General features: G+C 32.6%; 1 protein-coding gene across 2 annotated transcripts; it reads right to left on the bottom strand.

Annotated features, from left to right (window-relative positions):
* Positions 1–460: 460 nt before the first annotated feature.
* On the bottom strand, positions 461–27,637 carry LOC111002663 (cartilage oligomeric matrix protein). 2 transcript variants are annotated; one of them, XM_022272839.2, is made up of 23 exons: positions 27,458–27,637; positions 27,105–27,188; positions 17,684–17,851; positions 16,438–16,634; positions 15,564–15,840; positions 15,069–15,236; positions 12,180–12,296; positions 11,620–11,736; positions 11,089–11,208; positions 10,322–10,510; positions 9,434–9,553; positions 8,991–9,116; positions 6,939–7,174; positions 5,952–6,104; positions 5,353–5,559; positions 4,983–5,151; positions 4,526–4,703; positions 4,157–4,332; positions 3,686–3,791; positions 3,358–3,567; positions 2,508–2,691; positions 1,820–2,057; positions 461–1,291 (listed from the first exon to the last, which is right to left on the bottom strand). In XM_022272839.2, the coding sequence occupies exons 2-23, from the start codon at positions 27,181–27,183 to the stop codon at positions 1,206–1,208; spliced, it is 3,621 nt and encodes a 1,206-aa protein (XP_022128531.2). In that variant the 5' UTR covers positions 27,184–27,188; positions 27,458–27,637; the 3' UTR covers positions 461–1,205. The 2 variants fall into 2 exon arrangements, with proteins under 2 accessions (XP_022128531.2, XP_045490511.1); XM_045634555.1 differs by lacking the exon at positions 9,434–9,553.
* Between the last annotated feature and the right edge of the window lie 273 nt (positions 27,638–27,910).

The raw sequence follows: 27,910 nt of genomic DNA, 5'->3' as shown, positions 1-27,910 counted from the left end.
TGGATTTTTTAACTGATAAGGTGTATGTATAATTAGCATATTAATTGTTTAATTGTCATAATATGGCTTTAATAGTCTGTGTTAAAAAATTGTGTCTAAATACTTTTATTAATTTAAGTGTTTGTAAGTTAGAAATTTTGTTTCTGCTTGCTGTACCCCATATTTTAATTAGATATATGAAATGTAGCTTGGCTAAACAATTATAAACATCATGGCTGACCTTACTATATAGAAACAAACAGAGAAAAACAATCTAACAATAATAGTATAAAATTTAGGATAAAAATTATTAATTTTTGGAAGATGTGTATAAAGTCATTAAACAATTAGAATAATTGTTATTAAAACTACTATGTACACATACTTTACCTTTAATCTGAATCTTAGGTAAATCTTAAGTATACATTCAATTTGGTGTTTTTATTTTAATTTTGTTACGTCCATAAATAAAACTAAAATATATTAATATCATTTAATTAACACGTTAGGTTAAAAATAGGCTCACATCTGTCACAACTACACAATATAAGAAATTTATTTACATTAAAGATAAGTCACGCCACGAAAATGAACTCTGCTAAAAATTGACCATTGACCATTTACCATGTACAAAGGTACGGAAAAAAATATAAAATGCAAATGTTATAAAATTTACAACTTTCTGAAACTTTATAAGTAAGAATATTTCGTATTGAGCGTAAAGTGTAATAAGTTTCCTTGTCTCTTTCAACTTTTTTTGCTAATTAAATACTTAATGAAACATGGTCCAAAGAAGGGAAAGCCGATGGATCAAAAAAGGCCTGGAATGGAGACCAAGGAACAGACGCCGAAACGTTGGTCCGCCTCCTACGAGGTGGACTGGACTGGTAAGAGTGGCTACTGGAAATTTAGGATATCCAACAGTGGACGTCAACAGGATGAAGCGACGACGCAAATTATCGCGCATCGAGTGTCATCTTCTATGGCGCGAGTTCATAAATGGATAAAAAGCTGCCATAATAAGCGTTATTTTTGTTTTATTATACATATTAAAAAAACAAAACCTTTAGAACGAATTTGTTCACAGTAAGTTATTAAAGTTTTTAATGCTAATACTATACATTAAAATGCAATCTTCAAAGCGTATGCGTTGATTAGTTCTAGACTTAAACTTAACAATATTTTTTTGTCACTAACATTAATGTACCAAAACTTGATTTCAAAGATTACGTATAAATGAAATCATGGTCTACTTCCAGTTTCTTCAGTAGCCTCGTTGGTAGCTCGGACACTATGTTCGACGGTATTTTATCTGAAAATGAATATTAGACAATAGAATTTGTTCGCTTATTGTAGTAAAATGGGAGAACAGTCATTTTTATTCGGATAAAAGCAGAACGTTTGAACTAAAGTCAGGGCACTGATTGAATTTTCATGAGTTAGGAACATAACTTTTTCTACTTCGACAAGACAGATGTCTGAATCAAGAGGGTTCATTATATATTAAATATTCAAGGTTAGATTTCATCAGGCTAGTGAACATTAAACAATCTCAGATTATTTACAATCTGAGATTATGTGAATCAGACTGTCACAGTGGATCGATCTCCTATCTGTATGCCAATAACCAAACCGATCCGACTTACCATAGATAGCTTGTCGACAGATTACAATCCATCGATTGGTTATTGGCACACTTTTATCAATATTTGGAATAAGATATGTATATCAGATGGTCAAAATCGGATTGAGATAGGTTATTAGGTTTGGGCGTAAGCCATCACCAGCCTTTAAATGTAAAAGGTAGGACTGCAAATAATAAAAAGAACAACAAACTTACCATTGCACCTATAAACCAGATTGGACCAGATGATCATCTCCTGCGAGAAACAGAACACGCCCAATCTTCCTCCTTTCAGAGTAAAGTCGTAAACATTGCCAGAATCAGCCACGAGACGGTTATTTTCGTATATTTTTAGACGTATGAGACCTATTTTCGGTCTGTGAAGCAATCGCCATCTGTACGCTGTCTTTTCACGCCAACCAACGTTGCGCGGATCTTTCCAGAGGAGAGTTACCTGGAAATATATTCAGTAATGGCCAGCAGATAAGGTATTTTAGAACCGCTACAGGCGTTTTAAGCAGTCAGTTTTCTATATCTACTTAATGAGCATTTGTCAATCTAATAGGCAATTAAGTGATCACACACGCAGTCGACTTCTGAGTCTAAGGCGAGTCGGTTTCCTTACGATGTTCTCAGACCGTTCGAGCGAATGTTAAATCCACACATAAAAAGAAAGTCCATTCGTGCACAGCCGGAGATCGAACCTAGATCTCAAGGATCGAGATCTCGAAACTCTCTCAAGCGAAATTAGAGAACTATCACTAAATAAATTCAAAGCCCTAAAAAGCCTTTTATAAATGTGACGAATACTTAAATGATCCTAATCATACAGGTACTTTATTTATATAGATACATGTTTACCAATATGAATAAAGATATTTTTGAGTTTGAGTAAAATTCTCACTTGATCCGAAGTAGATTCCGTATTCCAGAGAGCATTCCTCAAAGTTTTTCCGGGTCCCGTCTTTGAATTGACGAGTTTCAATTGTATTCCCGGTTCGGCGACCGCTCGGAAGGGCGTCGTCTGCCAATACGTCTGCGTGTACTTCTTCCACATTACAACGTAGAAGCGTTTGTTGTTTTGATATCTAGATTTATTAATAGCAGATATTAGACCTAATCGGAAGCGAAAAACTGACCTAATATTTCTTATGTATGTTCTTAATAAATCTATCATTATGAACAAATAATTTTCATCCAAGTTATTTCCTTCAGGTGGTGGGAGTATTATGTTGTTTTGACAATGTATTATAATAAAATCTATTTAGGTCCTGGCCTCAAAATTCTGTATCTCTTTTGTGATAACTTATTCAATATCCAAGTAGTGATCATCAGTGACCCTTTATAAGTCTAACGCAGGCTTTCAAGTGTTAAATGTGCACATAGAAATGAAGTCATTGGTACCGGGGTTCAAACCCCGCGATTTTGACTGAGAATTGCATGCTGAAGTTACTAGGCCAACACTGCTCTGTTAGGACAAAATAGGCCAATTAACAATGCTTGATTATCTTTTTTACGAATATTTTTTAAATATAAATTAATCAATGGCACTACAAACCTTTTAAGATCTAGGCCACAGATTAATCATTTACGATCGATCGGTCGATTTTTTGGACAAGCCGATGTTTTTCTTCATCGTTAGAGCGAATGTTAAATCTAAGAAAGTCCATTGGCATTGAGGTGGGGATCGAACCTACGACTGATGAGATTCCCATGGTGAAACCACGAGGCCAATACAGCTTTTTTACACTTACCCAAATATAAACCCAACGTAATCGTCATCAATCTGCGAATCAACGAACAATGTTCCTTCGAAATCAACGCCGCCGAAGTTTTCAAAGCCAACGGCCAACCCAGGGTCCGAATTGAGTGTCTGAATAATTTCTGCTCCTTCGTTAGCTATCTCCCAGTTTGGGTCCTGCTGAGACGTACCCTCAGGGTCCAAGCGGACTGTCATGTAGTTCCTAAAAATTTGTCACTCATTGAGTTTCAAGTCCTGTACGTAGACGATTAATTTCTGCATCTCCTTCATTTTAATGCAAATGAACATAGCAAAGACTGTATCTATTATAGATAACTTACCGAAAATCAGTTCGGAATATTTTGGAATTGTTCGGGCAATTATCTAAGTCGTTTGTAACTTTGTCACCATCGTTATCATTATCGCAGGCGTTTCCAATTCCATCACCTGAAAATTACGTCTCATATAAAATATAAGATATAATTATTTGAAGATTGCTTCTGTTTAAACTCAAATATAAAATTCTGTGAAATAAATTTAAAGAAGCTACTTTTTGTTCTCCTCTTTTACCTCACATATTTTGCTAAAGAAAACAAAAAAGTGTAGCGTAATCCTAGTTATATCTAAAGTGATGCGTTCTAAGTATATAAATTTTCTCTGTCTGCTATCCCCATGCATCTGCAATCCCCAACAGCCACGGCATTCCCTCTTTCGAAATAAAAGGTTAAATCTTTTGAAATGTCAGTCGGATTAGGACTTTTGCCTCTCATCTTTGACGTGTTTTTGCCTGTCAATGGTTTTATCAAACTTACCGTTACTATCGAGTTGGTCCGGATTGTGCACTAAAGGACAATTGTCTTCCAGGTTAGGAATTCCATCTCCATCAATATCATCGTCACATGCGTCACCCTTGCCATCATTGTCGACATCCTGTTGATCACTGTTGGCCAGGTTTGGACAATTGTCAAGGCCATCTTGAATACCATCCCTAGACACAAAAATATATTTAAATGTTTTGAGAGAGAAGTTCTTTACTTATAATAATATACTGTATATCATATAGGTCTAGAGATAGAGAGAGAGAATAACATTAATTTCAGTGGGAAGAACTCTCTGTACCTTTTGCCACCGTGTTTACTTTAGCCACGGAAACCTCAATTTTTTAGCTGATATCAACTTACTGGTCTCGATCGACATCGCTATCACACGCGTCTCCAACATTGTCTTTGTCAGCATCGTCTTGTTGAGGGTTCCTCACTCTTGGGCAGTTGTCGCAAAGATCTCCGATATAGTCACCATCCATGTCTTCTTGCTGTGGATTGTATACTCGGGGGCAGTTGTCATTTTCATTCAAAATTCCTGAAAAACAACGAAGTTATTTTAACATTAGTCTATTTTATCGTTTCCTTAGAAAAGCCACCTTCAAAATTGTTACCAGTAAATTAATAATCAATAATTTTATAGCTACTGTTTTTAAATATATCTATGATTATAAACTGTTAGAAAAGCCCAGATTCAACAAATTTCCAGTGTAGCGATAGTAGTTTTGGGATTATTTGGTACAGATACAAAATTTCTGGTTCTTAATAAATTTAGTCTAAAAATCTTAATTTACGTATTACGAAATTATAGATTTACCATCATTGTCCATATCTGGGTCACACACATCTCCCAACCCATCCCTGTCTGCATCTTCTTGTCCTGGGTTAAATCTTCGTGGACAGTTATCACACGCATCTCCTCTCTTATCACTGCGATCGTCATCACGGTCTTGTTGATCCGGATTGGGTGTTAAAGGACAGTTATCCTATGAAATAGATTTTTGACTAACAACTTACAGTGATCAATTAAATGAAGCAGTTTTACAAGAACGTTTGCAGAAATAGGTTATATTTTTTTAGATTTATCTTTCTTTAGTCAAGACATTTTTTTTAACTCATATGAAAAAAATAGTATTATTTTTTATATTGGCGCTATAATTTATATATAACATGTTTACTACACTCACTGGAATGTTAGGTATTCCATCACCATCAGCATCTGGGTCACACGAGTCTCCAAGCCCATCTTTATCCGCATCTTCTTGCCCGGAATTGGAAACATCCGGGCAATTGTCAGCCTTGCAGTGGATTTCATTGCAGGGCAACTGGTGATCCGGGTATCCATCTATGTCACGATCGGGGCCACATACTGTTCCGTTACCGGCCCAGCCAGTCTAAAACATATGTATTTTGATATTTTATGAGCAGTATTGGTCTATTAGAACCCGACTTCCACTGAAAACTTAAAAATGAAAATGACAACTGTACTCTATATCTATGCGCGCAATGAAGATATCAGTTTAAGGCACAGCGGACCACTGTCAGTTATATCAGGTCACCTTTGGCAACACCCAAACTCGTGCACTATGAAATCTGAGTAAAAGGAAACGTCCCGCATATGAAATTGCTCATCAAAGTAAACAAACACACAGCAGACAGAACAAACATACTTCTGCAATAAAGTGATATTAACAAATGCTTTCGTGCGGTTATTGATTAAAAGTAGGAATTATACATATTAGGACTAATTGATCCATACTACAACTACTATAAAGTAAGGACTCACCGCACAAACACAGGTCTGGCCATATCCACAGACTGCGTTAAACCGACGACATCTAGCCGGGTCACAGCGTTGTACCAAATCTCCAACGTCGATGCATGGTCGCGAGGTGTTCACGTAGAAGTGACCCCCGCATGGCACACACGTAAATGAACCCTAAACAACAGTAGATTTTAAATTATTATTTTTTATGTACTACCTTTAATTTACTGTTAAAGTCTAAATAAAAAGGATTCTTCTTTGTTTCAAGTAAAAACTCTCAATTAGTATTGACTTTTAGCCTTACTTAGTTATATTACTGGATACTCAAACTGAAACTCAAGCTCAAAATAAATGTATTTATAAAGGTTAACAAGGTTAAAGGTTAACACACTTAAAAACTTCAACAGAAAAGATGTTAAATTTAACCTAAATTTACATTTACAACCAGTCGCAAGTCAAGGGCGTAAAGCGGGCAAAAGGAAGTGGCAAGAAACTTTGCCACTCAGTAGTAAAGGTATCTAAACTGAAAAATATGTTTGGATTTGATATTAGACAACTATGTTTTAAGTTACCAATATCTACCACAGCTCAAAGAACTTTAGTTATCCTCGTTACAGTTAGAAGTTTAATTTCGTACCTATTACAATATTTAAAATACCGGCAACACAATTGCGACTTACCGGCGATCATTACAGTAAACGTTAGCCAAAAACAAAATTATTATACATAGTTTCCATATGAATTGCTAAAAAGACTATTAAGTTGACTATTGAGTTAAGAATATCAATAGTTTTAAATCATCATCATCATCACACCCCACACAAACACAGCCGAAATAGGTATTGCTTAGTTAAACGTATATTAATATTTTTTGCAGATTCTCTCCTTTCTACGGTTCGTAAATGATTGAATCTTATATCTTTAATATTGATTGTAATATTAAAATAATAAAATATCTCTTTAGTGGGTTGTTTTTAATAGAAAGAAAAATCACAAAGCTATACTAACCAAAGTATTAACACAAAGCCGCCCTTTAGGACACGGCTCCCTTCCATCAGCGCACTCATCTATATCCACACAATGCTCCCTTCTCCTATCATCTCCAGATCCTCTCCATCCGGAACTACCGTCGAACCCTGGGGGACAGGGTCCACAAATGAAGCCACCGTCGACATTGCTGCATGACACCATCTCGTCGCATGGTCGAATGAGATCACACTCATCCATGTCTATGCAAGCGTAACCTGCAAGGCGACATTGTCATTAATAATTCAATTAGAATCATTTAATGTACCTATATTTATTTATTTTTGACGTTCACAAGTATACATTATGTTACCTATATGAATAAATGATTTCAGCTTTGATTTGATTTAATATTTTATAACATTTTTATAAATATTTAATACACAAAAATCATGTTAAACACACAGTTGTTTATACGCCATCTAGACAAGGGGAGAAATTGGCTGTGCCAAAAATCAATCTGGAACTGTTTAGGAGAAACCCCTTTTGTATGGCAATAAGGGTATAAAAATTCTTTCAAAATCGTGAGACACTGTTAAAATAAATTTAATAATGTAAGATATGATATATATCCTTCAGGGACAAATTTGCGCGCCATTGTGTGGCAGAATATGAGAACTAACGATTGTACCATCTTACACATTTTTCTTCCATATTCTTGCAATAAATTATTATTATTGCAAGAATATTAATACAATTTTAAATACGGGTCAAACAAATATGGTACTACAAAATTTATGAAATATAAAAATATATTTCGAACACCGAGTATACAATAATAATGTCATTACCATTAAGCTTTCATCCAAGCTTTTAACGGGAAGGTGATTAATTTTTTTAAAGCAATGCCTTTATAGCGTGGGAGAGTATTTAGATCATAAGTTTTGACAACAATTAGAAATCACTTAACAGTTAAAGAAATATAATAATACATATCTATAATCCGTTAAAAAAGTGTTTTTCTTTAAATGTGTAAAAGTTATGTAAATAAAAGACAATACTATGTCACTTAACAGTTCTTATTATTATATCATAATTAATATGACACTTGCATGCCTATTTTAGGTGGCCGGTTGTATGATTTTACTTAGAATTAATTAATCTGAATGTACCAATTTCTTTGAAAATAAACGATTTATTTATTTTTATTCCAGGAAGAAATGCTTTAATTATTAAAGAGTCTCAATCCAAAATGTTTGAAAATGCGACCAAGTTTTATGCTTAAAAATTAACTTGCCCGCGCTATTTTTTTCTACGCAATCTTTATCTACGAGATTAATTTGTTGATTTGTAGTAATGAAACTCAAAAATAACTTTATTAATTTCATTATTTAGTAATTCAGTTTGTTATGGAAGAGCTGGAAACCCTAACACAGGTATATTTACTTAAAAGGGGTCCCAAATCTTACACTATGAAAAGAAAGATGTACCAATTTAAAATGAATAAAGACTTTTTTATTATTATCATAATTATTACCACAACATGTGTTTTACAACAGTCTGCCAAGTTGCATCCCTCTCACAACATTGCTGTGGTTAACCAAGGTCCGTATTGTAATTAATTATAATTTTCACGAGTAAAATATTAACATTAGGGATGCAATAAAGATTTGAGTTTGAGTTTAGTACCGTAACCTTGTTTATTATGCTCTTAATAAAGTTTAAGTTTTAATTAGTTTAGGTTATTATTGTTACTTTTATTTTATTTTTTATCTTCTTCCCGTTCTACGCCCTCGATTTGAAAACTGGCAGTAAATGTAAAATTAGAAGAATGTAATATATATTTCTTTTTTTGGCATTCATAAGTCTACATTATGTTACCTAAAAGAATAAATTATTTTTGAATTTGAAATTCTTGGTTTCAGTTATTATTAATTTTTGATTATTAGTTTTTAAATATAAGATATAATGAATGTGTGTTGAATTACTATGTCATATTTTCTTGCATGTTTTTGCACGTATACATAAATAAATAAATGTTCTGTATAACCCTGAAATAAATAATGATTTGCTGGAAATGGCTGTTCTACTTACCATTCCACTCATATCCCAGCGGACATCCCTCACACTCGTAGAAAGGATTCGACGTCTTTGGAGTGCATCTTCTTTCTCCGCACGGACGCCTGAAGTCGCAAATGCTTTGACATCTTTGACTGTCGCCTAATTAAAATAAAATTCTTTACCTTATAACATTTATACTGAAGAAATATTCATATTTAGTTGCAAGAAAACTGTACTTTTTATTAAAACCATATCTTTGTTAATAATTTTATATTAATTTTCTATCTGATATCTTCACCGCTGTTTTAATTATTTTTTCGTCTAACAATAAGCTACTACTAGTAATATCTGAAATTGGAGGTGTCATTATATTTTTGTTACCTTTATGTTTACCATAATTGTCATATAAATTAGAAAATATGGCTTATATACGTACGTATAGCATTATGTATGAAGTAGTTAATAAATAAAATTACCATTCCATTCATACCCCTGAGGGCAACCCTCGCATTCATAGAAAGCGCTAGAAGATGTGGGAATACAGCGCCTTTCCCCACAAGGTCGCCTAGTCTCACATATATGTTGGCACCTGTCCCCTATAGATAGAAATCGCTTCAGTTCGATTTTATTACATACAAATTCAAGCGCTTTTCAAATATTATGTGTTGGCAAAAGGCTTCGATTCGCCGTCAAATGTGTATCAGATCAGTGTTCAGCGTTCGACTCTCTGAACTCGTAGGTTCGATACCCGGCGATGCACCAATGGATTTTCTATGTGCGCATCTAAGATTCGCTTAACCGGTAGAGGAATCGTGAGAAATGCTGCTTGTCTTAGAAAGTTGAGGCACACTTGAACCCTTTCTTGTCTATTTGATAGAGTGATCATGAAATTGATACAGAAATTTCAGACCCAGACCCCAAAAGATTGTAGCACCACTGACTTTTTTTACTAAGATGTGTATTTCATTTGTAAAGCCCAAGTTAAACCAGTGCAGTATTTAAGGTACTGCTCCCGTTCTCAGTAATACACCACGCGACGGCCCAAGCCGAGGGTCGGGTCTCACAGGAGACGCCCTTGCGCGAGTCGCGGGAAACCCGCTCATTCAGGCCGCTCATTGGATGTACAGAGTAAGGATTCTGCTATCTTGTAAGTCCAAAATTAGTGTATTAAGCTTTCAAAAACTATTTTATTTAGAGGTGTTCTACAAGGGAGAGTACTAAAACCCATTCTTACTATGTATTCCTAAATGCCTGTTGAACAAAACATAGTAATACTTAGGATATTATAGAAAGTGAATTACCTCTTTAAACGGTATCTCTTCCTAACTTTCATCATAAGCATCAATTCGACATGACATACTCACCATTCCATTCATACCCCTTCGGGCACCCTTCACATTCATAAAATGGCGTAGAACGCTTTGGTATGCATCGTCGTTCCCCACAAGGGTTCCTCGTGTCACAGACGTGTTGGCACCTTTGACCATCACCCATATAACCAGCAGGACAGGAACCACACCTGGGACCAGACGCTGTCTCTTGACATTCCACACCTGGCAAATTTTTCAATGGTTTATTGCATTGGATGCGTACCTCACTAATAGAATTTTAAATGTAAAGTTGTATTAAATAAAAATGATTTTCTCTCAAACATCCTAACCATGGCAACAAAGATGGTAATAATAACGCTGAATATATTTAAAGCCCAAAGTGGGATCCACGCCCCATCGAGGGCCGATTTCATTCTTAAGCGGGGCAATAAAATAAATAAATTATTATAAAAAAATAAAAAAAATGCGAAAATGGATTCGACGTTTTTCATTATGTTTTCTAAATTTTCTGGCTGTGTTTCGTTATTTCGTATAACTTTCTTCCTAAAACTTATAATTAAGTTTCTTATTATTCAATTTAGAATATTGGTTATTATATAGACATAAGCATTTCAGAAAGGCTAAATATTGGCGGAATTGGGAGACTAGGTTGGTTGGATTTAGTAACGCCAGCGAAGTTAACAATTAAAAAATCGTTATCAATTTAAATTATTCTGAAGAACGCACTGAAGTTAACGAAGTAATAACAATTATTATTAGTACAATAATAACTGAGGAAAGGCTTGGCTAAAATGTTATACCTTGGAAACACGATATCTGTCTACAAGTGATCCTGACACATTGTTCCCCATTTCCTGTGAATCCTGCAGGACAGGAGCCACATCGGTATCCTCCAACTGGCGTATCTTGGCACTGGACACCTATATAAATTTGTTATTAATATTTTAGGCTTACAAAAGTTCTATTACGACCTCGTCTTTACGCTAAGTACCGACTCTGTCTGTCTGTGGACTATGGACATCGAAGTATTTCCGTCTTTAAAGAAAAGTGTGTATCAATTTTTAAAGGCCGGCATCGCACTCGCGAGCCCTCTGGCATCGAGAGTGTTCATGGGCGGCAGTATCACTTAACATCAGATGAGCCTCCTGCCCGTTTGCCCTGCCGACCTTTTAAGAATTTGCACTTTTGGCGCTACATAACCTAATATTTATCCAAATAAATTTACAAATCGTCCAGCCATAAACATGGATAGAACTTGAAAACACGGAAAACTAAATGTAAAAAAATACTATCATATAATTTTAAAATAACATTGTATTGAATTGACTTACGCCCTCCGAAGCATGGGTTGGAACTACAAGGCGTCCGGCAAGTCTGTCCGTCACTTGTTTGTCTTCCTGGACACCGCTCACAATGGAAGCCTTGTTCCGAATCGACGCAGAACTCCGCTAAACAAATATCATTGAGTTATCCCAATCTTTTGACTTTTACTTGACTTGATTATTTATTCGGATTTCGCTTACGCTTGCAAAAGTTTTCTTTTTATAGTACCTACGCATACTCCCTGTTTAATTTTTTCGTTTCGTTTTCGTATTTACTGTATTTCTTTGTTTTAACTGTTTAAATTGAAGGAATTTGTACTGTAGTAAGCAATAATAAAGGTAAAAAAACCTAAATTCGACGATCATCAGGATATGACTGCTGCTGCTGATTAGATCTTACGCCATTCGTTCAACGGATATTAAACAAATATGTTTTTTATATTAAAAATTCCAAAATGCACACGAAACAAACAATTTTGATTCGTTCATCGTATTTTGATTACACAAAATATTCATATACATATTACATAAAACATATGTTACCTTATTATTTATCTATGTAAACTTACTTTGTGAGCATGGGCGTCTATCACAGGTCAGCGGCCTACATCTCCTGCCATCCCCTTCCATGCCTGAAGGGCACGAGCCACATTCGATTCCGCTTGCAGTATTCCGACATTGAACACCTATTTTTAATAGCAATATAAATATTTACATAGAAGTAATCCAGAATAATTTCAAGTCATGGAACATATGAAAACCAGCATGATAAAAGGAAGCTTTTCAATACTTGAACCTGCACTAACACTATGGATCTCAAACTCACAAAGTGCAGCATATGAAGCTACAGGTGTATCAAAGATCGATGGAAACATGGATGATAGGGAAGAAAAGAATACATCTTTTAGTATAACAACTAAGGTAGCAGATATTATAATAAAAATAAATGAACGTAAGAGGAAATGAGTGGAGCATATGGCACCAACAAATTACTAAGCTGCTGCACAAGGTACAATACAAAAGAAAAAGATGAAGACAATTTAGAAGGTGGGCAGACCAAATAAGGAAACAGCAGGTGGTGTACATATCAGAGAATAGCACAGAGCAGACAGGAATGGTGGAATTTACAGAAAGCCAAAAAAGGGCACACAGATACAGAATGAGATAGAAAAATAAATAATATTATTATTAATCTAATTGTGACTTTATTCGTTAATAATTGAAATTTGTTAGAAGGTAATGAACTATACTATTATTACTAATATAAGTCAACTAAATAATGTAATTTTCCTATCCTATATTGCCATCGTTTGGGGATTTCCAAAAATAGCGTTGGAGCTTTTTTCTGAACACAGGGAAAGAATCTAGCGATTTCATGACGGAACACTGCCAGTTATTTTTATTATTTATCCTTATAAATATTTTTGTAGCGTATTTCATTTGCATTAATTTATTTATTACCTATACAACTATCTTATCAGTAAGTAATAAATATATAAATATTATTACTATATTATTGTTTGTATATGTTTTCGAGTTTACTAGGGAATAAGGATTTTAAATTTATTTAAAATTAATTTTATAAGTCAACCATATAGAATACTAAAGTCCATATGTGTTTATATACTTTTATATCGTTTTATGTTGTCAGGACCATCAGCTGTCAAAGGGCTGTCAATGTTATATCTTTTATGAATATAATTTTCGAAACAATAACTGTAAAAATTAAGCCAACTCATAATTTTCTTTTACCAAAACTGACGTAAAAGCCAGTCTTTACAGATATTATTTCACAGATATCATTTAGTAGGTTAGAAGCAAATTAATATTTCGAATTTAGTGTTACCTCTTTAGAACGTCATTGATTATATAAAAAGTCTCTCTATAAAGCATAAATTAGATAAATTTGTTTAATTTAACACAAAATCCTTACTTTAATTTTTTTTTCATAACGCAATATGTGTTCTCTATTACGAAGAAATATTTTCATATTTTGACATCAATTTTTACATATTTTCACATACCTACTAACTTTTAAGGTCCCAAAATTTCTAAGTAAGACACCTAAGGTCATGAACAGCCGCCTAGCTTTTGTTGTTATTCATTAAATTAACACTTGTGCTATTATTCTTAGATTACATTGCCTGTAGGAAATTTAGGTTCTCAGGTACTAAACGCACCATCGGCACCTATCATGTATTATCAGTCGTACACAAACTTTGAAACTATCAAGATCTAATAAAAGAAAAGCGTTATGTGTTAACAAAACGTTGTTTGTTTCAACGTGCGATACAAAAGGCCTCAGTGCATCTACTGTTTTTCTCAGTTTGCTAACCAAAGAATTGTTTTTAGAAGTAAAACTGCAGGGAGTGTCCTCAAAAAATTAGGAAGTCAAAATTTGACGACGAAGCATTTTTGTAATAAAAATAAAAATAAAAAATAGAAATTATCGTACTTGGTTAAATTTGTTTTTTGTTCTCCTCTCTCGATATAACGAAAAATATGATTGGTTCCTTGAAATTCGGTATAAAGAGCTTACACTGTATTTCGAATTGGTTCCTAAATATATTTACCTTTAAGGTAAATATATTTACCAATTCGACTCCATTTTGGAATTAAATTCTGAACTCTATTTCACACACGTACATCTTGAAAACAGGCTAACCAAATTAACTAATTCTCAAGGAATATTTTTTTTTAAAGATTAGTTAACCATATATCGTAAACGCAAATTTATCACATTATTTAGATTTGGGAGCCTCCGACAATCTCTCGATAAGACGATATTAAAAAAATCTTAATGAAGTTTTATTTATATAAATAGTATAATTAAGCGTTAAACCCATATAAATAAAATTTTTCTTAATTTCGTAAGTATATTAATAATACCGGTTCCAAAGATTCAAGAAACAGTCCATTTAAAAGCAAGCTCTTAAGAACCGCTCCACACTTTAGCCTTCGAGTGAAATATATTAATATAATAATAAGACTTTTGCTTGGAAACACTTTGCCTTTAAACAGAGTCTCGTAGCCCCGCAAAAGTTGAATAATTATGGAAACCATTTAAGGTACTGCCAAGGACAATCAAGCAACTGAAAACTTACGTGGGCGACGAAACTCTGTCTCGGTCCTTAGGAAGGGCAACAAATAAAACGTGATTATTGCGAAATTCATTTAATACAAAACCCACAAGTTGCTTGATTTACCTTAAAATTCACCGCTAGATAGAACCATGCTGTTTAGGGAACTCTATTAGGACTAAAAATATTTAAAATAAATAATTAAACGACATTTATACAACGCAAAAAGTTATACACACGTTAATATTTTAATTTCTAGCGGTAAATTTAGATTTAACTGATTTCCAATTTAATTAAGTTTAAAACGACTTTTTGTGATTTGAAATTTGCTAAAATATCAAAGAGTTGGAAGTAATAATTTTTAGTAATCAATATAACCAGGGTGACATGAAGAGCCAGAACATCTCTCGACAGGAGGCGAGGGCCGACTGCAGCAAATCCTCATTTGGTTTCGGAGATTGTCAATCGTCCCCTTCTGGTCTCCTAGTTCTCGTCGAAGTAACTCAATCGTCTCCCTTAATAACTTCAGTTGACGGATCACTTCATCTGGAAATTGTGTTAATGGTAGAATTTGTAAACTTCTTGTAATTGTTTCTTTTGATAAATTTGTCAATGAATTCGAAGTTTATAATTCTAGAATTATCTGTTAATAACTGATTCTAAAAAATTCAGCAGTTGAAGAGCCTGTATATTTAACGTCATCTATTTGTTAAGTAATATTCAAGTTTTTGATTTTAGCTATGATAAATGAATTTCCTAATTTGTTTTTATCCAGTCTATTCCGATAGGTGTTTGGTTAAAAAATATCTAAGACGCATACAACAAAAAACAATTAACTTTATCAGCAAGGGCACAAGTAAATCAAAAACTTACCATCACACGATTCAATATCCATATTAGGTATGTCTCCTCTCGGAGGAACTGTGGGCTGAGCCATCGGCAAAATATTTGGATCTATATAATTCGTTCTGTAATCATCTCCTTGCATTTCTTCCCTTTTAAGTCTCTCTTCTCTGGCAATAAAGTCTTTGACTTCCTCCACATCTGAGTCTACTGTTACAAGACTAGGAGGGCTGACTTCGCAATTGAGGGAGTATAGTGCCGCTTTCTCATTCCCGTGTATATCTACGGGAGCATTTTCTTCGTGGTACTACAAGAAAAGATTACTTATTGTGAATTTTTCAAATCCAAAACCATAAGAAATAAAGAATAACCGAAAGGCTTAAAGGATAAGAGTTATAACTTCAGGTCAGGCAATAAATGGTAATCTATATTCTCAGGAAAACTATATCAAGCAGTGTTGGCCTAGAGACTTCAGCATGCGACTCTCAACCCTGAGGTGCTCTCCCAACTATGCACTAATGGACCTTCTTTCTAAGTGCGCATTAAACACTTGCTCGAACGGTGAAGATAAAAATCGTGAGGAAATCGGCTGGCCTTAAACCCAGAAAGTCGACGGCGTGTCAGGCACAAAGGCTGCGTATTAGATTGATATATGACTATGATACAGATTAAGAGATCGGAAGCACAGACCTAAGAAGGTTATATTGCCACTGATTTCAATTTTTATATCAGGAAAACTAGATTTATACAATAACCAATTTACTAAATTACTATTAACTATACGAGACACTTAAAATATAATCTAAACATAAAAAAAGTCTTTCCTTTGGACTTTTCCCACTGAAACAACAGGCGACGTTTTGTCTTTTGTTTCTTTCTTTGCAGATATTTTTGGGAAACTTACCAATTTGAACTTTTTATTCGCTAGCAAACTCAAGATATCGTGTCTGCCGGACATTGGGTGCCAGTGTAACGGTTGACATCCTACGTATAGTTTGACCTTCTCGTGAGTCACAATTAGAAGTAGGGTCTCCCTTGGATGTGATCCTAGGCCCCACGATACTGACTTGAGGTGACCTCCGTGCAGACTTTCCAGAGATACTGAAAACAGGATAGTATATAATTTGGTGTATTACGGTGTTAGCCGTGTGTTAGCGATGTATTTTTAATGTTTGCTTGTGTTCTTTTACATTGATTGATGTTTTACATAAATTAGTTTTAATTTTCTATCATTCATTTTTATAATTATTATTATTACTAGAGTTACACTACAGCAATAGAATATAATCAAAATAATGAAATGCTAATTGCTATGTAACGAATGAATGCAATGTAACCGTTGAAGAGAGTGTCTTCGTCTCTCTCTCGGGTTTTATAAGCGTGGCGACTTCCTAAGTCCGACGATTTAGGAAGTCGCCACGCTTATAAAACTAGGAAGAGCTGAGTGAGCAAAATGTACATCCTTGGTTCGTACATCTACAAACATATGTAAATATTTTCTTTTTATGACTAAATTCAGTAAATGCTCTTATTTTTAGGTCCTACTGTATGACCTAAAAATATTATCGCTTATTGATTGTGCGATGTGAGCTTTCAATCATCGCTGAAGTCTGCTGTTGCCATCAGTCGCTTACGGTGACAAATGATGGATCGTTACTCGGTTTAAAAATACATAATTGAGATTAATGAATATTCTTCACTTTTATTTAATACAAAAACTCTATCATAATGTTAAATAAAATAAAAAATCCGATCAAACTGCATTCTATTAATTGTTCATTGTCTCTTTCTGCTTTTTCTGCACGCTGTGACGAAAAGAGAAATGAGTGTTAGTAATAAATATGAAACAGGAAACATTTTCTACAATAATTCCCAGATTACACAGAGCTTATTAAAAGTTAGGGTCAACTAATTAAGTTTAATTTTAAAACTCATAATGTCCTGTGTAGTGTAAGTTTCGATTCCTGTCTTGTTAAATTTTTCCTGTACACTTCGACTTAGAGTTTTTAAATCTTAGATGGATAATAAAATCAACAAGTGTTTAGATAATCAGACATTTGTGTATGTGTTATTACATTAAACAACACATCTGTGAGTGAAAATATAATAAAATATTGACGAAGTTAAAGTAACTTCACAGTTTACAATACCTTTATTACTCTTGCTGTTATAGAAAAGTGAGAAAGCGCTCTCTTCTGTAGTCTTGCCGTGCAATAGTTCCTCTCTCCTCGCTGTCCTGTCGTGAGGTCCTTGAAGGAGAATTGCCACTTCTCTATCTTCGCCTGCTGATGCTGCAGCTATGGCGTCGTTCGTTGCATCTAAGTAAATTTATATTAAATCAGGAAATTAAAGTACTTGAATATTTTATTGGTACTCTATACAGAATACCGTTTATGCCTGCAGAGGTTTAAAAGCTGAATTCAGTTAGCAAAGAATCAGGTACTTAAGAATCAATACTATGAAATACAAAATTGATATGAACGACGAGTCGCTGCATTGAAATGGAGTGCGAAGCATCCCCACCAGGCAAAGATCGGCCAAGTTATGTATTTGTTTAAAAGTAATTTACAGCTATCCTTATTATAAAATAAAACACTTAGACAAGATACATAGCCAAAACAAAAAAGGATTAATATAAGATTGTTATACAAAATAACGTAACAGAAAATATAAGTCAATTCATTCAGTCAAACATCATATATAAAAAAAAACTAAAATTAAAAATTAAAAAAAAAATATTTTGAAGAAAACGAAATTGTTACTACTGCCAAATAAAGTCTGTCTACCTATTTGGTAAGATAGAAAAATAGACTAAACTATTAAGCGATCATATAAACTTAAAAATATAGATGGCAGATAATATAATATTCAATATTTCGTAGACGGTAAATAACAATTTATGAAAACAATAGTAATTAGAAGTCGATAAGCATTTCCTAGTGAATATTCAGCGCATGTCATAGTTCATGATGTGATTACAATTCGTGAATTACAGATAACAGTACTTTAACCCAATGAACTGGAAGATATTAAATATTATTTACGTTGTTGATAAGCTATTGCTAAACGTCTAAGACATTTATAAATGGAACGATTTTAACAGCTAGTTATTTTTAGACTTTGCTTTGTCCTCATAGCTTAGTATTTCGTTGGATATTCAAGTTTACGTATTGTCTAAGCTAACGAGCGATATCATAAAGGCAACACTAGTAACGAAAAAAATATAAAAAAGATCCAAGAAGTTCATAACCAAATAAACAAAAATAAATAAACTAAATGCAATACAAAAGAAAAAGAAATAGAATTACAAAAGTCTCGATTAAGCAGGACAGGAGGAGTATCACTAAGAAGTGTTAATATATAAGATTTTTCAAAAGAAGTTAGAGAATCGTATAGACTTGGGGAGCGTATTCCACAACGTAATGTCGGATATCCTAAACTAATTGCCTAAAGAGAATAAACTGTGATATGAAAATTTCCAAAAAGAATTTTCACATACAGCGCCTGATCATTTGAATTCAATGTTAACTTAATATAAGAGAGAATTCTTGGAGTTAAACTCAAGATAACTTTGAATAACCGGGTTAAGAGTTAAACTACCACAGCTTCCAGAAGCTATTCTTGAAACAGATGACACACGCCACAAGTCGGCGCGTTTGTGCGGAAAGATGTTTCCTTTATTTTTATTTTGCAACACGTGTACAAATGCTTCATCACTAGTCTATTTGCACACAGAATCTTTAAATGTATATTCTGGCTGGCCCTTTCCTCTATTATTAAGATATACCTATGTCGGAGCAATGGCGCTGGTATCAGTTGCTATTGAAATTATAATTTTATAACATCAAAGCGAAATTAATTTAAGACCGTGGTATGGTTTATTTAATTTGTCAATGATCTAGATCTATAAATTAAACACTATTCAATGGTCGATAATAATAATGACTGAAGTTACTATTACTACAGACTATCAAAAAGTCTGTTAATGAGTAGATCCATCCACCAGATAGACCAGTTAATGGTTTCATGCTAATTTGACTTTGATGTCATTAAATGATAATGACAATGACAGCTGACACAAGCGTCATAGTTCGTGCTTTTATGTAGTAAACAAGTTGGACGCATAATATTAGAAAACTTTAATTGTATAACAATAAACATTGTACTATAACAGATTTTTTGCAATTCCAGCCGATTTGGATCTTTTTTTTTCAATCTAGTTATTTTTTTTCAAAATAGGTAGTAATCAGTCTTACACTTTTTATCAAGGACCCACAGAACAACCATAGAAGGCCTATAAAGAAGCTATTTTAGCCCATAGAAACGCATATTAGTGCGTGTAGCCTTTAGAAATTCATGCTTCATACTCCTGTTGTAACTTGGTAATCTGTAAAACTCATATGATCGCCAAGATAGAACAAACAAAATTGTACCAAAGCAAACACCACAAGACCACATTCCGTATCTTATATGTATCAGTAAAGTAGTTATACCGTTTATCGGCAACTTGTATTAGCTGTATCGACGATTAGCCGGTTCGCATCACAGGAAGACCGTATAAGCTACACTTTTTATCCTACACCGTTACCTGCCATTCAATATAATTCATTTGAGCAGTACTTCAAAACCTTTATTTGGTCAATTTCTATACCAATATAAACGCGAATTTCCAGCGACCAAAAAAATTGGCATGTTTTTATGGTAAAAAGATGTCGTATGAGTTGACTAATTCTTAAATAATTATAGGAATGTATCAGTTAATAGAGAAATCTAAAATATAAAAATTATTTTAATCCGTTTTGGTGCTATTATTAATTTTAGAGATGTACAACCCTGATTTAGGATAACTCTCAATTTAAAGGTAAGTAGAAAAAGATCTTTCCTTCCCTCATACTTATTTAAAACAGATGTAAGCTTATCTTAATATTAATTAAGTTGGGATTAAGCATAGATTACTATTATTAATCTAGAGTTTATAACTAATTAGAATTAATGGACGGAGTATGTACATGTATTGACTGTGATTTAACTTTTCAGTTTTAATTTAAAGTAATTTGTGCCCGGCTTTTTTCGTGTTTATTTATTTACTATGTACACAATAATAATGCGTAAGCCATAAAAAGGGAAATAAAACCGTAAATCACTATTACGACTGTTTTAATAATTTCTAAGATTTTTCTTTGAGTTTCAATTTTTATGCCTTCATTTGATGTATATTTTTATATGTACTTAATATCAATTTTGCTTTTACGACTTTGTCCTCTTGGGCTAACGAAATGTGATAATAACAAAACATAACTGCGATTACAAGCAATCGCTATGTGGGATTTGAACATTACCATAAATTCGTGGGCAAAACCTTATATAGCAATCTGTAAACGAATCTGGCGCCTTGTCACCAACCGGATAAAGCATTACAATCAGCCTATTTTGCCATCTGTTACGATGTTATTGTGAATTCGAAATTGTAATGAGAAAAACATGAGAAGCGCTTAACGATAATAACATTTGCAGAAGATTGAGCTATCACAATTAAAATGAGATTTTTTAATTGTAGTTTAACGTCGCTGTAATTTCGATCTATTATTTGATTATTTAATATGCATTGTAAAGGTATTTATATTTATTAACTTATTCCACACAAAAGTTCATTGTTAAGGCGTGTGTATAATTCGATTATACGTGCTAATGATGTGATATCACTTAACCTTAACTTCAATTATACATGCTGTTAATCATCATGCCATCATCAAACCTAATGACTACGAGTACAAGATTCATAATACTAAATTACGTTATATATGTATAATACAAATTATTAATTCTACAAAAGTAATTTAAACACAGAATGCGATTTAAATAAACTTAAGCAGAATTTCAAGTGCCTTATTATTAGTTTAGCTTAACATAAACCACTGAACCATAGAAAGCTTATTTTCTACTGAATGCTGCACCTTCTTAACACGTGCTTCTTATCCTTTCTATAACAAATTGTCCTCGTTATATGTCATGTTTGAGATCAAAAATAAAATAAATATATGACCGTGCATTGAGAATATTATTTCAAATAAAGTTTCTGTCCATCCATGCTCGTTTGCAAACGGTTGTCTGAGAAGAATTTTAACTGGTCATGCTTGAACTATGAAAAGAAATTTGAATTGAAATCCTCTAGGTAGAAGCCATTAAAATTCTACATATTCTCTAGATAAACTGCTTTAGTGTAGACAAACTTATGAAGTATTGTTTGAAGATCAAAAAGTCGGTAAATCAACATTATCTGAAGGATCTTTTGCGGCATACGTTAAATTGCCTTCAAGAAAAGATTTTCGTCTTTTATGGATACGATTATCTCGAGCAGAGACGTCAGTAATTATTCATATTTCTTACGCTTGGTAAGTTTTTTGTTATTTAATCTCGCTTTAACATGTCTATATCTCAAATGTAATTTAATTTGCCTACTTGCTACTAGGAATGCTAGATTGTTAAGACATTCTAATCCTTAGAACCCTAGAAAACCAATGGATTTTCCTTGCGTTATCAAGTCAACCGAATTACCTTATGAATAATTGTTTACTCAATTTGTTAAGAAAAACATGAATTAGTGTGTACACTGTAAGAAATGCTATGTGTTGTTGTGCTGTGTTAATGTGTTTTAACAGACGAGATGATGATTTTAATTATAGTTATGTCTGCAACAGGGAATCAAACCAGGCACCATATACATCAAGTAAACCAAATTAACAAACTCGTATACTACGCAGAGTCAAAAGCAATAATTTCAAAATAAGTTTTGAACAAATTGCCGCTCCCGACCTAACCCTTGCTATATATAAGTAGAGATGCAATAAATTAAACAGTGCAATTTCCGTTGCAAGATCTTTGCATAAATTCCGTTTGGTGTCAATGCTGGGCTGTGGGTGGGTGGAAACTAATAATTCAAGATTATGATGTCATCACCAACTGTGCACTTGAACGACCGAGATAGAGCATTAGATATTTCCTTGTGTAGTTAAGTTTTGTAAGCAGTGAATATTTTTCTGAGTATCGCTATAGAAAAACATAATTTTAAATCAACGGGAAAGGCAACTGCCGAAGTGAATACATAATATATATGTATCTACTAGATATACATAAGTAGAAATTGGTTATGAAACTAATTTATCTGAAATTGTATAAGAAAAAACGGTTTGTAATAAGTTACCAAAATTATATTTTTTTTAAATTTAGTTGTTTTTTAAATGAAGTTTTTAAAAATTATATTTTCTAATGTAATTGAGGGATGTGTGTAAAATTTGTATTGTCATAATATTGTCTTGCTAATTTTATGCAAGACGTTGTTCTACAACTTAGAACTTAGAACTAATTAATTATTAAAAAAAAAACTTTCAAAACAATTTATTAATCTATGCTTATTTGAGTGAGACATTATAATTATTATTAATTTGATGATAATATATTTGAATAGTGTGATAATATCCTATTGATAAAATAATGTTCATTATGTAATGTAAAATATAAGTTTTTTCTAAAATTCTTCCTGCTCATACAAATTTGTGTAGCAGGATATGTAATAGATGGAAGCAACATAATATTTTTGTTCCATATTCGTGCAAACATATTATAACTATTATAGCTAACATTATTTTATACGAAAACAACATGATAACAAACGTATTACTCTAACATATTTTATTTATACACCCGTTTGTAGTAATTTTTTAACAGAAGCAAGTAGTAGCTCTAGCAGATAATTCTATAAAAAACAAAAAAGTATTTCTACTTATCATAATAATTAATAATTGATATCTTGAAATAACACTACGTACAAACATTTTCTACCACTGTCAGAATATAAGAGATGTTTATTAAAAAAACAATCAATGTTAAATGACAACGTCGAAACAAAATTGATTTTTGTTCAAGTCCATTTAAGAAAGACACACACACAAGAAAATATTAATTCAAATTCAATAGGCATTTAATATAATTGTAATTGTTACATAATTTTGAAAATAAAATCTCAAAGGCAAAACAGAGAAAAGTTTAAATGAGTACGTACGTCATTAAAACGAAAATGAATTTATTAAATCCTTTGTTGCGTTGCTGACGCAAAGGAAAGTAAAAGCCATAGAAAGAATTTAACAAGAAAGTTCGAGAGAAGAAAAGGCTAAATTTGCAAGGCTTGTCGAAGCTAAGTTTATTTGAACCCAGAGTAGATGTTTAAAGCAGTGAAGAAATTTCAAACTAGTTTAAAGTAAACATATATACAATATCAATTGTATATATTCCATGGTAACGTCCGGACCGCGTAATAGTAAATCGCGTAGAAAGAGTATTCTCGTAAAACCGTTTCTATTAACATTTCAGGAACTAAGAACATGAATTTAGGTTATTTAGTCTAATTTTATATCACCATTGTAACACGTGCAAAGGTAAAACTAATTTACAAATTATTATAAATTTTACTCTACAGTAATTTAATTCGAGAAATCTCGGCGTTTTAGGGGACATAGCTCTTTTCTCATATAGGCAAACAAGTACACATTCGAACGTCAGGAAAGAAGTTAAATTAATTCTAAATTTACGTTGGCGTAGTGCAAGAATAACGGGCAAGAAACTTTCCACAAATCTTTTTAATCACTAACTTCGAGTCATACAAATTGTTTGAATTGGAGCAAATCAATCCCAAAGATTAGAATCATTTAAATATTTGTCTATTTTATAAAAAATGTTTTAAGTGATAACTCTCAAATTTATTGTAAGAACCAATACAATTTCCATATAAGGAGTGTTATTATTATACTGGTGAAAGTCATTATTTCAAAGTTATATTGGGGTTTACTGTATTTATAATTTTCTTCCTTAGCTTAATAAAAAAATTTGAACATTGAAACAGACTATTCTGAATATGGATATAAAATAAATGCGTTCTAGTTTCCCATCTAAATGGATAGTGTAGGCTGTCTATTGAGGTATGCGCTTTTGTGAAGCTCTTCTTAGTCCACTCTAGAGACATCGTTATATCCAGCTTAACTAAAAGACCATGATGCTGTCATATATCTGCAGCTTATCCCCTTTTTCAATTCAATCATTACGATTTTCTACCCTAAAATCAAATTGAGTATACGATGTGATGAAAAAGGTAGATAATATAAAACGACACCAAAGACGAAAATGAAATGTAATTAAGATATTTTATAAATATGAACGTGATTTACGATCCAAATTAATTAAGGAACGCACTTTTCAATTCATTAGTTCTATATGTTACCTAAAAACATTACCAATTGGAAGAGTATTTTCAAATTTATTTTTTTAATTCAAAAACTTTATTACGTTACTAGGTGTCCATTAGGTGAAGGGTATTGGGTTCGATTCCCAGTCGGAGCGCAATTTAATTTCTTTCTTTAGCCTTTAAAAGTGTTGTACGTTACCGGAATTTCTTAGGTATGCAGAGGGATCGAACCTAAGAAAGGAGACCGTGAGGTATGATAGTTCTATTATAGTCAGCCATTGCTCATATTTCTATTAAAGCAAAACCAAATGCTTAGAACGTAACAAATGCGGAAAATTAATATATATATATATATATATAAATACGTAACAACCAATTAAAACGATTATTAACTCCTATCACAATACCACAATAACATGTGGTTACAGTTTAGGGAATACCAAAGCTACTATATGGTTGTAGCTGTGTCATAAATATCCTTTTATATTTTACCCAAGTGTATACAGGGAGACCAGTGTAGGACGTACTGGAGGAAAACGGTCTGGAAATGGACCAAATAATGAGGTTAACGATGATTTTTTGACCGCTGATGGTATGTACGAAAAAGCATGACTCATAGTCACGTTCCACCTGAGTCGGGCTTAAATTCAAAAATTTTCAAATTTAAATCATTTATTTGCTAGAATTAGTCTTACAACAAGTTACATAAATTACAAAAATCCGCCACATTTGAATAGGCATGCAAATGTCATCTTATATTTTATTTATTTGATCTATTGAATAACAAGACTAGTTATCAAATCCCACATTTAGAAAAATGACAGCGTAGAGCTGTAACAGTTAGACACCAATATTTGTAATAATTCTTATCTAAAAAATACAACGATTTAAACGTTAGGCTTCTTTTTCTTGTATTTAATAACATCTGAAGTGATGTTCCCCGCGTTAATTTCAAACCTATGATCTAGGTAGTCGCCCACGCTATAAAAGCAACTTGCCTTTAAGAACCCAATCACCTTAATTAATGAGCTTGTAAAAGCATTTGTTTTGAAAACTTTTTTTTTTTTTTTTTTTCATCTGCAATCGGCTATCAGCCATAATCAGATATTCTCCGAGGGTAGTTATGGTTGAAAACTTAAGAAAGAATTATAATTCTATTAATTCATACTAAAAATATTTATTAAATAATAAATATTTTTGTACCTAAATATAAAATCATCATATTTAAAGAAATAGGTAAATAAACCTTTCAACATTAAGATGACTCATTGTTCCGCCTGAGCCGAGCAATTGAATTAAATAAATAATTAATTAAATTAAATTAATAATAAATTAACAATAAGTTAATTTAATTCAACTGCTCGTAACTATAAGTTAAGTTATAGAAAAAAAATTTTTTTTTAATTAACGGCTTCTTTATATTATTCAAAATAATTATAACTTAGTGATTATTATTCAATTCAATGCATAACAATATGCAATTTCTTATAACGTTATAAGGTAACTAACCTTTTATAAACCGACTTTCAGCCAAATTTTTATTTCAATAAAAAAACATCTTTTAACAAAGATATGGACATCGCACGAATTAAGTAATTTGTACGGTATTATTGAGCAAGAGCTTTATATGGTCCACGCCATGACCCACTGACTCCAACGGCACATAAATGGACCAAACAAAATCAATATCTGCGACGCCATTTTTAGCGTTGAAAAATTATAACTCTCAGACCTCAATTCTTATGTCCATTATTGTTTTGCATTTAATAATACCTTAACTACCAAATAAAGTCCATATACTTAAACATACACATTTAAATAAACTCGCGCCAATTAATTAGGTATGCTAAACCAAAAAGAAGCGACTCGTTTGTTGTTTTAAATTAGTAGTTTTAACCAGAAATGCTTCCACTAAAAACACTGTGCGCGATTACATTTTATATATTTGTACATTCATAAAGGCGTTTTTATTTAAATACAACATACTAACGAACCAATTAATAAATTCAGAACTTTTTCATGTTAGTAGTTAATATAGACTTAATAAAAATCGATGCCATACTAATTATTATTAGACAGTTAAACAGCATAGAGCAGCATACGTATTTATAACAGACGACAGTCTTTTCGTTATTTTTATTCATATTGTAATACACAACATTTTTATTATTCAGTTTCCCGCCACTACTAATGACTCTACAAATAGGACAACTCAAAGTCGCATTCGTTTTTTCTTCGTGTTTCACAACTTCTAATGGTTACTTGGCGCCTATCAATTCTATTTTCAAAGTTTTGATTTTAATTTAATATAACAGGCAAGAAAAAAAATTGCTTACCTTCGTTTAATGTTAGCGCATTTGTCGTCACTGCCAGTAAGGATAAAAGGGTGAGGGCGCGAATGGCCCGCGAAGCCATATCTCCTGGAAATTACAAAATGTAGGTGTATATAGATACAAATAGAAAAAAATTATGGTAGATACTATAATTTTTTAAATTTTCATAACATTAAGCATTATTTTTGTTTATTGTGTGTAATTTTACATTTATAATATAGACTTTTTTACAGAAATATGTCTTCATTTTAAAACCTATTACAAAAAATAACAAGTCTACTTGCTAACTTTTTAACAGAAAAAATATTCAATTTGCCCTTATTAAAAACAAATTAAGTCTCCCTTAAATTACCAACCTTTTAATGTACGCGTTGCAAATTTTATGTGTATTGATAATTATTACTACGCACAAATATTATTTATTTTATTTCCAACAACTGCCGTCATGTTATTTTAAATTATCTTGTTAAGTGCGCGTGCGCAGCGAACCACAAGTTAAACTAACGCGCCTCGACTATTTGAATTCATCGTATATTTTCTGTAGGTCGCACCTTGTGAATCATAAATTCTACATATGACAGCCGACAGGAGATGCCAATGTTATATACTTACTTGCTTAGACTGTTAAGAGATTTTTTCCTGTACACATATATTTTGAAAAAAGAAAAAAATATATATGAAACTGTTTAATGTTATTTAGAATTTTACTAAATACTATTTCACACATTCACGTATACCTATAGATTCCCGAAGTCTATGTGTTAAGATTTTAGATATATGGCAACACACCGGGTGTACATAAAATAATA

This window comes from Pieris rapae, chromosome 3 (genome assembly GCF_905147795.1).
Source record: "Pieris rapae chromosome 3, ilPieRapa1.1, whole genome shotgun sequence".
Lineage (NCBI taxonomy): Eukaryota > Metazoa > Arthropoda > Insecta > Lepidoptera > Pieridae > Pieris > Pieris rapae.
This window is presented reverse-complemented; position numbering and strand designations above follow the sequence as displayed.